At 28.4% G+C, this 11,999-nt stretch overlaps 1 protein-coding gene across 2 annotated transcripts; it reads left to right on the top strand.

The window, feature by feature from the left end:
• The first annotated feature begins 1,434 nt into the window (after positions 1–1,434).
• On the top strand, positions 1,435–7,149 carry LOC129287249 (L-galactose dehydrogenase). 2 transcript variants are annotated; one of them, XM_054923446.1, is made up of 6 exons: positions 1,435–1,808; positions 2,690–2,918; positions 3,039–3,338; positions 4,248–4,376; positions 5,515–5,661; positions 6,797–7,149. In XM_054923446.1, the coding sequence occupies exons 1-5, from the start codon at positions 1,627–1,629 to the stop codon at positions 5,644–5,646; spliced, it is 972 nt and encodes a 323-aa protein (XP_054779421.1). In that variant the 5' UTR covers positions 1,435–1,626; the 3' UTR covers positions 5,647–5,661; positions 6,797–7,149. The 2 variants fall into 2 exon arrangements, with proteins under 2 accessions (XP_054779421.1, XP_054779420.1); XM_054923445.1 differs by lacking the exon at positions 6,797–7,149 and having other exon boundaries at positions 1,436–1,808; positions 5,515–5,929.
• The last annotated feature ends 4,850 nt before the right edge of the window (positions 7,150–11,999 follow it).

Below are 11,999 nucleotides of genomic sequence, written 5' to 3'. Positions count from 1 at the left end.
TTATTATTAAATAATTAAAATATAAAATATGGCCTTTAAATATATTTAAAATATAAATAATTGAATTTAAATACATCTACATTGACAAATTATCATACAAAATATAGAAATTTTAAAATAGGGGAACTTAGGGCTTGTTTGATTTTTGTTCTCATTTTTTATTTTTAAAAATTGTTTTATAATTCAGCTTTCAAATTGTTTTTAAAACAAAATAAAATAAAAATTCATTTATTTATATCAATTAAAAAATAATTTTAAAATTAAAAAATAAACTGATAATGATGATTATAAATAGTTAATGATAGTGATTAATAATAAAAAGTGATCAAGGTAACTATAATTTTTAATCAATAAATTTAATTTATTTTAAAAATAATAAAATAAAATAAAAAAATTTAAGGTTGTTTCTATTTTTTGTTTTTAAAAACAAGAAATGAAAATAGTTGTAAAAACAATTAAATGAAAAACACTTATCCAAACAAATTTTTAAATTTTTTTATTTTTTTAAAAAATAATTTTTAAAAATAGAAACCAAATAGGCCCTTATTGTTTGTATTTTTTCTTTTCTTTTTTTTATTAATTCTAGTTTTTGGTTTTTAAGTTTTTTTTCTTCAAATCGGGTTGTATAACTTTTATGAATTAAATTTTTTATAATATGTAATTAACTCACTCAACTCAAAAAAAAAAATCAATGAGCTTAATAAGTTTAACAAGCTTGAATCTAGTTAAGTTTATGAATTAGATGACACTATTTTATAAGTTAAAAACGTAAAAAATGATAAATTTAAAAGTAAACCTGCAAGTTTATCTGAATTTATATGTAGTTCGAGTTTATAAGTGAATTAATATAATATTGTAAGATAGAAACATATAAACGTTTAACTCAAAGAGCCAACTAGAGAGTTTAATAATTATGTCTAGAACACCCAAAAAAATACAAGGACATAATAAAACTTGAACAAAATACAGGAATTTAAAATTATGCTTTTTTTATCTAAAAAGACAAAATCTTTTTGCTTGATTGGGTGGTTTCTCTCCACTATTTTTTTTTTCTTAGATTATCTTCTTACTATAAATCTAAAAATATATATGTTTAAAAATTATCAAATTCAATTTAATTATTAAAATTTATAATGTCCCTCCTCTGCATTCCTCTTTGAAAATATCCAAAATGCAAATTTTTTTTTAAATTTACATATTAATAAAATCTTTATTTTTATAAAAATATATATTATTTTTCTATTTTACTTCTAATTCTAATTATTAACTTACTTTATGATGAGTGAAATCATTTACACAAATATTTAAATTAATAAATAAAAAATAAAATGTAAAAAATCTCTTTACATATATTAAATTATTTATATTTTAAATTAAGGATAACTAGAGAAAATGCTTATATTATAATTTATAACAGGAAGTTACCGAATCCGCTATCCTCCATCAACGTTTACTGCCACACACCTTCCTTTAGTGTCCGATCTCCCCTACTTTCGTCTCTCCCATTCAATCATTCACTTAATCTCAAAGACGAAGCGCTATGTAGATCTTCTGGATATTTTTTTTATCCCTTTTCTTCCTCATTTTCTCGCTCCCCAAACACTCTGATCTTGAATAAGAGAAACCATGACTTCTGTGACCCCCAAATTGGAGCTAAGGGAGCTCGGGAACACCGGTCTGAAGCTCAGCTGCGTGGGTTTTGGAGCTTCGCCTCTTGGCAATGTCTTCGGTGCCGTTACCGATGATGAGGCCAATGCTGCTGTACGTGAAGCCTTTCGTCGGGGAATTAACTTCTTTGACACTTCTCCGTATGTAATTGATTTGAGTTTTGAACGTTTGGTTATGCTTTATTTGGATTGTGTAAGATGTGTGAATTTGGAGAAAAGATAATTTAAAACATAAAAATTCAGGAAAACAGTAATTTAAAGTGTGTACAGCCCTGTTATGCTTCTTGATCTGCTCAGAATCTGAGTATGATACTATCCTGTTAAAAGGCAGATACGATTAATTGAAACTTTTGGGGTAAAACTTTTTATAGATTGAGACCCAGAAAATAGTTTTTTTTTTTTTGGTATATAGATTAGGAAGAGAGTTTTTTTTTTTCATTGAAAGTCGGAAATGGGAATCTTTTCCCTCATTTTTCAGAGTAGGGGTGGCTGTTATTTCTAACCGGTGGAAAAATTTAGAGAGCCTGATAGTTTTGCCACAGTTATCTCATCAGTCAACAAATTAGTTTTCCAGTAAGATGTATAATCTGTGGTAGAATTTATGTAAGATGCTCCATAAGGTTGCTTCGGTAATTTTAGGCTTGGCTATGAACACTTTGAAAACAAAATTCTATCTGACCAACAGGATTAGGACATGGTTAATATGACAACAGGTACTATATAATTGTGGATTTAACTAAGGGGTGGTGGATGATTTCAAGTTCTTATTTTTATCCTTACCTTAATTTTCGATCTTCTAAGACAGTTTACTAGTTACTACTTGCACTAAACTAGTCCAATTTAAAATAAAAGTTTTATCTGATGTTCTAGCCGACAAAAGTTTGGTGAAATATTTGCTTGGTTTCTGGATTTGAAAGATAATCCATTTGCAGTAATAAATCGAGTTGAGGGGGATAATTATTGTCTTCATTTTTAAAGGAGTTGATTTTAACTGGTTTTTTCTTTTATTTTCTGATCTCAAGGTATTATGGAGGGACACTGTCAGAGAAAATTCTAGGCAAGGCGCTAAAAGCTCTGGGTGTTCCAAGAAATGAGTATGTTGTAGCAACAAAGTGTGGACGATACACAGAGGGCTTTGATTTCAGTGCAGATAGAGTTACTAGGAGTATAGAAGAGAGCTTGGAAAGATTGCAGCTAGACTACGTTGACATACTATACTGCCATGATATTGAATTTGGGTCTTTGGACCAGGTGATTTCTTCTCTTTAAATATCTACAAATCCTTAAGCTTATCATGTGGGATTTAATTCTTCTGCATTGTTGGTCTTAAATATTAATTTCTAGCACATGTCGGCTTTCTTTTGAACACAGATTGTTAAGGAAACAATCCCTGCCCTTCAGAAAATAAAGGAATCTGGAAAAACTCGTTTCATTGGAATTACTGGGCTTCCCTTGCACATATATACTTATGTGCTTGATCGCGTGCCACCTGGATCAGTGGATGTAATATTGTCATATTGCCATTACTGTATAAATGATTCAACTCTGGAAGACATAATACCATATCTAAAGAGCAAAGGTGTTGGTATTGTCAATGCTTCTCCTCTAGCAATGGGGCTTCTCACTGAGAGTGGTCCTCCAGAATGGCATCCAGCTTCACCTGAACTCAAGGTGTGTTTAATTTCTCATAAATAAGCAAATACTGTTTCTTTTATAAACTCACATTTCACAAGAATATAATAAATTGATTCAGATTAAGTAATTTTACAAAGATCAAATTAGACCATTGGAATGGAAGTCATGATCACACAAATTCTCTCTTGAGGTGAATAAATGTGGAGTTTGATTTTGCAAAGGAGAGCGACTAGATTTAAAAAAAAATTGTACCAGTCTCAATTTGTAGTTTTTCTATATTAATGCTTGTGCGTAATGATTTTCTTACTGTGGGTATAAAGATATGAGAGGATATTGTTGCACTTAAATCTAAATGGGCACAAAAAACTGCGAAAAAGTAGCAAAGAATAAGAAAATAAAAAAGGTGCAACCCAATCATGTCAACCTTTTATTTTTAGTTTTACCTTTTTTTTGGGAGGGGGTCTTCTTTGCTGAATAACCTGTTGAAAGAATGGAGATGATCTTCAATATACTTTTGCCAGAGTTGGGAATTATCTTTGTTCTTCCTGTGTTTCAACCATTGCCAGTGCTTTCAAACATCCTTGGGCTATGTCTCTTTTTGTACCATATTATTGGCTGCTATAAGTTTTGTGAAGCCATCACGAAAATCATAGGTGGAAAGCTCAAGATTGGCTTTAATGATATATTTAATGTGCCCCCTCAAATGAAAACCTTCTGGACTTGAAGCTTGAACAAAACATAAGTCCGTCTAGTGATGAAATTTAAAATGGTGACTGCAAGAATGGGCCTTCGATAATTCAGCTATAGAGGCTCTAATACTGTATCAAAGATCATTAATTCTCAAAAGACTATGTTAGTGATCCGTAGAAATACTTCTGTTGATATCTGTATGCCATATAATATTTAATCTTAGTTAAATTGCTTTCATGTATTTGATATTTGCAGTCTGCATGTCAAGCTGCAGCCACCTACTGCAAAGAAAAGAGGAAGAGTATTGCAAAGTTAGCCATGCAGTATAGCTTGTTAAATAAAGAAATCACATCAGTGCTTGTTGGCATGAAGTCTGTTAAGCAGGTTCTGCTTCATCATCTTCCTGGACTGACATTATTAAATCATTTATAAGCATCTGTCTGTTTTCTTAAATCCAGCATCTATGTGATTTTGTGGATAATGGATCTCACTTTGATGTGAATCTATCCTATGCTGTGTTCATCTGAAATAAATTGATTGTCTCTTTGCATTTTCTCCTCAAAGGACATAGGACAGTTTTCCCCTGTAAAAAATGTGAAGATATTGTCATTCGCCATTTGCATGTTAAACAAATTACCAGTTAAACCATCAACAAGTCATTGACTTAAAAGATGTTATTGGTTAATACAAAGTTCTTGGTTCTAATACCATATGTTGATGGGCACCAACTGCACTATATGATCAAGATGCTCGTTAACAAGTTTTACAGGATCTAATCAACAATTTGATAGCATTACTTTGACAGAAAATGTAACTATAGCTTTCTACAGTTGCAGTACTCCTCCTCATTTTTATGAGTTTGTGATCATATATGTTTATCCTTTTTGTGTGTGTGTCGATATTTTCCATATTCTGCTATAGCAGTTTCCGCAATATATTTATTATGGCACTGGACTGGAGTGATTTATGATACTAGAAATTCCACATATTGGTGGAAGCCTGTGCTGCTAAGCAAATCAGTTTTAGGCCTACTTAGTTACGTTCTATTTAGCATTACACTCCCTAGTCAAATCCATCTTTATCCTCTTTGCCATTTGCTAGGTAATAGAAACCCCTTCTTGGCTTCTGTATGCAACATCTTTAATTTTTAACTAACTAGGTAGGTGTTAGTTTTATACGTTGTATAAAGTCTAAGAAGTAAGTCATACTATTTACAGCTTGTGAATAGTACAGTTTGCTATAAAAAAATTTTATTTTATGTCAATGTTGACACTGATTAGCTTTAGGCCATGCTATTTTAATAACATTTAAGAGCAGTTTCTATGCTGCAAGAATTTTTCTTTCATTTTTTCCATTTTCACTTAAACCATTTGCACATAGTCCTGCAGTATGAAATTGAGAAATAAATAAAGCCTTAGACTCTACCACTCACATCACAAGATTTGCGTGTGAACAAGTTTGGAGTCGAGTTGATATTGTAACAACCCTGATCTGCTTGAGTGTGGTTATTCTGACAAACTAGGTGGAGGAGAATGTTGCTGCTGCAACAGACCTTGCAGCTTCAGGGATTGATGAAGCAGCTTTAGCAGAGGTTGAAGCTATTATAAAGCCAGTGAAGAATCAATCATGGCCGAGTGGAATCCAGCAGAGCTGATGTTCTTGCTGCTTTGTAATTTTCCTTTACTTTCACTGTCTAGTATTTTCGATGATGATGACACTATGTTTGCCCCGTTTGTGTGGTAATTCTTCTGCTTCTGTTCAGTATGAGATTACACTTTAACAGGTGCAAATCTACTGTTTGAATTATATTTCTCATAACTTTCTATGATAAATAAACACAATACTTTTATGTTGCAATTGTAGTAATGGGGATTTGGATTTTGACCAAATTCCCCATTTGAATACATGAAAATTTATACATTTCGATTTAAATCTAATTCTTATCATAATGTCTTTATAATTTCAAATTCTATGTAAATCTTGTTATTTGAAATTCGAATCACTCCAATCTTCTTGTTCTCTTTGCGTTTTCTCATCTCTTATTCTTGTCTCTCAGCAATTGAAGAATAGAGGTAAACTTGTCACCTTCAATCTCTTGTTTTTACTTTGAATCTCAACTTGTCTTTCTTCTTTTTTAAATTTTTTTTTACATTATATAAACAAATAATTTTAAACATGTGAATTTTAAATGGAAAACTTTACATATAAAATTCAAATATATCAATTCAAACATCACGTTATAAAATTTTACAGCTTATTTGTCCCCAACCGGTTATTAAGTATGAAAAGGTCCCATTTTGTTTCCCCTACAGACATATGACTGCTACTAAAAGCCAAGCAACATGAACTCTTGCTTTTTGTGTGTGAGTGTGAGAGAGAGAGAGAGAGAGAGAGAGAGTAAATTTTGTACTCTCTCCAATTTTTTTTGGTCAAAGTACTCCTCCAATTTAAGTATAAAAAATATAGAGGAAGCATGGAGGGAGTATATCAATGGTTTTAAATGGCACAAGAGGTTTTTTTTTTTTTTTTTTTTTGGGTCAGTGTTAAGGTTCATGGAAAGAGCTTCGTTATGTGCAAACAAAGCTTCAACAATTATGGAAGCTTATTGCTAAGTTATTCGGGTATCAAATGTTATCCAAACCAATTTTCTGAAAAGCATATTCACAAAACCTGAAAGTGGATTCAATGAATGTTATGCATACCTCGCTTTGAATAGTCTCGTTCAACAATGATGAGAATCCAAACTTTACTTATCAAGATGTGGCCCCTTGATAATTGCTTATCATTATGACTTGTTGGTGTAGAGATGGTGACCAAATCCTGATCCCTGCAATGCTGAAACATAGGAAGATTGAGGTGCGGCTTAGGTTTCTCAATGTTCCAGTGGAATCCTACAATAATGAATCTTTATGGAGGCTTGGAGGCAAACTGTAGGTAAGACACTGAAACTTTGGAAGATCTTAGATTGACAAGTATGTGTGATGCCATGTTCAAGAGGATGACTACCAATAACATTACAAAAAGAACAAAGGTGTTTCTCTCCATTATTTTTAGTCCCAATCAATGTAGTTTTGTCATTCACAGACACAGCTCAAATAATGTCAGTACTTTTTTGTCTTATAACAATAATTAAAAATTGTAATTAAATGTATGAAAACTGTTGCAAAAAATTAAAAGCAATATTTTTGAACTTATATCAATTCTATTATTACCTATTATACAAAGTAACAGTTTTTCACACTTTATAATTACACATTTCAAAAATATTTAAAAAAAACCAATAGGTTTTGTGTTAACCTATCACAGAAATTTTAAAATGTTGCCTATCATATAAATAGAAAACAATTAAGAACTATTGTGTAAAAATAGGAAAAATTTAAGATTTATATTCATATCTAGTACTCAAATATGTATTGCTTAAAGCAATGATTAATTGCAACATTTAAAAAATATTATTTATTTACATATTAGGTAACACTTTCACAACTATTATGAAGCAAATTGTTGCCAAAAGAAAATGATAAGCTCAATAAAAAGAGTAAAAGGGTTTTATGATTATTAAAATTGATCTTAAAAAAATTCTATGAAAGGATAAATTGTGGCTTCTTGAAAGATTGAACTGAAGCTGAGCATGTGGCGAATATTATTTGCCATTGTGTCTCACCAACATCCATGCAACTTCTTTAGAATGAGGGCAAGGCAAAGAACTTATATATCCATCACGGGATGTCAAGCAAGATGATCCAATGTCATTATATCTTTTTGTTATATGCATAGATAAACTCGCTCATTTAATTCATTAAAAAATGGAGAAGGAAGATTGGCAACCTATAGGCTGCACATGGATAAGGTCAGGCCAAGCATTATTCCTATTTAGTGCCCTACACAATGTATAGTTTGGGCTAGCATGATGCCTGAGTGTTCAGGTCAAGTTCGACTCGATTGAATTGAAAAATTTTTACAAGCACTTTTTTATGAATATATAAAAAAATTTTAAAAAAAATATTATTATTATCATTTAAAATATATTCTTTATAAAACTAACATTAGAATCAAAAGTAAAACTTTTAAAGGTACATATAATCAACAATTGTCAATTATTTTTACATAATATTAAGTTAAAAACAAATTTAAAATTCTGCAAGAGATTTACAAAATTATAATGATAAAAAATGTCTAAAAGATTATAACAATAATGTAATTCACAATAATTTTGAACAAAAAATAATATCATAAAATAAATATCATTCACCAAAAAAAGTTAAAAAAACAAACACACGCACACACAATGGAGCATGTGGAGTCCTGGGCATCATCCTCGAGTTTGACTCACAAAGCAAGTTGCGAACCATCATTTTATTGGTTGATTTTCTATACTTGTGTTCATGAGTTTTGTTGTTACTGCTGTAATTTTCATCCATTAATTGATGATGGGATTTGAATTCTCTTTATACTCTCTCTCAATTTTTTTTTTATAATCAACTTTATCCGTCCATTTATTTATTCACGGGATTTTGGGTATGAGTGGGAATGGGAGTCTATGCCTTGGCCTACTTCAGGCCTAACCTATCTTATTTGTTAAATAAATTTAAGCTAAGTTCAAGCATTTAATTAGATCTATTTAATTAAATAGGTCAGGTCTAATTTTTCAAAATCTAACTTACGAGCCCAACAAACCGACCTATTTATATATATATATATATATATAATATAATATATCACACACACATCAGTTTCATCATTTGATTTTTAATTAATTTATTTATTTTTTATTTTTAGTTACATTTTCAATTATATTGAACTTATATACTGATTTTAATGCCATTACTTTATTATTGTATTATATTATAGTTGAAAAATCCTTTTCATTATTATATATTTTAATTGATAAATCATGCTTTATATTTATACCAATAGCCTTAAAATATATTTGAGATATTTAAAAATAAAATGAAAGCATATTTAACATGCTTATTTTTAAATTGGTTTTTAAATAGACTTTCAGGTCAAGTCAGGTTTCAGGTAGGCTCAGACTTAAGCCTTGAGAAAAGTTTTATATAGGTTTCAAGTCAGGCTCAGACTTCAAACTTACCACGTAGGCTCAATCCTATTTAGCCAAAGCATAATTTGACCTATCCCATTTTCACCCCTAGTTTTAAGTGATGATGCTAAATATATAGCCATCAAATCAAATGGATAATTAAATGAATTTATAAAATTAGATATGAATATATATATATATATATATATTGAGAATTAGTATGAAAAGAATTCAAATTCAATATTGTTGTTGTTGTTATTATAAAAATAAAATTTTAAAATAAATTGACAAAATTTATATTCCCTTCGTTCAAGAATGTAAAGCATTGTTAATCAAATCTCACTCTCAATAAAATAATTATCTACTTTTCAATTAACCCTATCATGTTTACCCCTATTAAATACCCTACAATAAAAAAAATTTTACAAGCATTTTTTTATGAATATATAAAAAGTTTTTTTAAAAAAAATATTATTATTATCATTTAAAATATATCCTTCATAAATCTAATATCAGAATCAAGAGTAACATTTTTAAATGTACATATAATCAACAATTGTCAACTCTTTTTACATAATATTAAGTTAAAAACAAATTTAAAATTTTTCAAGAGATTTACAAAATTGTAATGATAAAAAATGTCTAAAAAATTATAACAATAATATAGTTTATGATAATTTTTAACAAAAAATAATACCATAAAATAAATATTATTCACCAAAAAAATTAAAAAAAAAACGCACACAAAAAATGGAGCATGTGGAATCCTGGGCATCATCCTTGAGTTTGACTCTTGCGAAGCAAGTTGCAAAACAATCTTTTTATTGGTTGATTTTCTATATTTGTGTTCATGAGTTTTGTTGTTGTTGCTGCAATTTTCATCCATTAATTGATGATGGGATTTATATTCTGTTTATACTCTCTCTCTCTCTCCATATAATCAAGTTTATCCGTCCATTTATTTATTCACTGGGTTTTAAGTGATGATTATAAATATATGACCATTAAATTAAATGAATTGATAGAATTAGATATGAAAATATATATTGAGAGTTAGTATGAAGGGAATTGAAATCCCATATTATTGTTGTTGTTGTTGTTATAAAAATAAAATTTTAAAATAAATTAACAAAATTTATGTTAATTATATTTTATTTATATATTTATATAATACATTATATATATATATATATATATATATGTAAGTTACATGTATAAACATGATATAAAATATAAATATAGGCTTACAAGCAAGATTTTAAATAAATAGATTTGGTTTTATAAGCTTGGGCATAGACTTGTTTGTTAAATAGGTTAAGCCAGACTCTAAAGTCTTAATGGACTTCACGACCTATTTTCACTCTTATTTCCAAAACAAACAAATATTGTTAGTGATAAAATATTTTTTTGCATTAGGTAATTAACTATATCATCATTAAAATTTGAATTAAACTTTTCAATTTCAAAATTGAGATGACAAAATAAATTTAAAATTAACAAACTAATCTAAAATAATTTATAAACACCCGCACACAACTGCAAATATCTCGTGATGGCCGTTGGCCGGAACTCTTAATAATTAAAAAATTATTGATCTCCAGAATAAAATGGCTACAATGACTTGGGAAAATGACAATTAGGGACTCCATTAAAATATTAATAACAATTATAGGTCCTAAATTATTAAAATTTTAATAATAAACCATGATCCTTACTTGCAATTTAAAAAATATGAATAGTTAGTTAAAAAATTTATTAAATACACGTGAAATTATTTGTAATGTTAATTAAAAATTTATGAGTCAGTTATGACTCTCAATTTTTTGCTAAAAATATATAGATAAACCACTTAAAAAAATCAAGTAAATATATTTAAAATTATTTGTAATGTTAATTGAGAATTTATAAGAATCAGTTGTGAATCAAAAGCTCCAAATATAGATAAAGTAGATAAATTACTTGAAAAATTTACTACATATATTTAGGATTATTTGTAATATTAATTGAAAATTAAAAAAAGTAGTTGTAAATCACAAGTCAACTATTTATAATTTTTTGTTATCACTTGGAAAATTGACAAAAGATAGTTGGGAATATTTGCAATCTTAGTTGGGAAATTTATTAAAATTCATTGTGAATCTCGAGTCAATTAACAAAAAATAATTTATTACAAGTAAGAATTATAATTTGTTATTGAGATTTCAATAATTTAGAGTTTGTAATTGTTATTAATATTCTTATAAGATCTTTAATTATTATTTTCCCTGATATTAAGACAATAAGTATATTGTTTTAGTAAATGACAAAAAAAAAACGCTTATCAAGTGATTTTTCCAAATTTATTTTATGCTCTCATGCATGTTAAAACCACCCTCAAATATCAATACTTGCATGGCATTGGTGCATCGATACCTTATATGGCTTCAAACTTTTGAAATGTCCCTTTGCATTGATACACAACACCTTTCCCTTGATATTTCGAGTCCATTTATTTCTCAATACCTTGTTCTATGCATCGACTGTTTCCTATTTAATATTTAGAGAAAATTAATCTTCAGGCCTTTCTAATTTTCATTGATTTTTGAATTAGAACCCTATAATTTATTTTATTTTAATTAAGTTTTTATAATTTGACTGATTAAATATATTAACCATAAAGATTAAAATTATTAATGAATGGTTAATTTTTCCAAATCAACAACATTTTTAAAATTTGCAGAAAAATTAAATTAATTCTTCTAGCCAAAAAAGCAAAAAGAAAGATTGGTTCGATCTAATGTTTACATTTTTATTAATTTTCTATGAAAATTTTATGTATATAAAAAGCTATCTAGAAAACATAACCTAACAACAAAGAAATTTTTTGATAGACTAAGTGCACTACATCATCTACGGTTTGTCTAATAAAAATGTGACATTTAAATTATATTAAATATAAATTAACTTTGATATTAATGATAATAGAA

The sequence above is a fragment of the Prosopis cineraria genome, unplaced genomic scaffold, assembly GCF_029017545.1.
Source record: "Prosopis cineraria cultivar Desert tree isolate PC_DT_omini unplaced genomic scaffold, ASM2901754v1 PC11, whole genome shotgun sequence".
Taxonomy (NCBI): domain Eukaryota; kingdom Viridiplantae; phylum Streptophyta; class Magnoliopsida; order Fabales; family Fabaceae; genus Prosopis; species Prosopis cineraria.
This window is presented reverse-complemented; position numbering and strand designations above follow the sequence as displayed.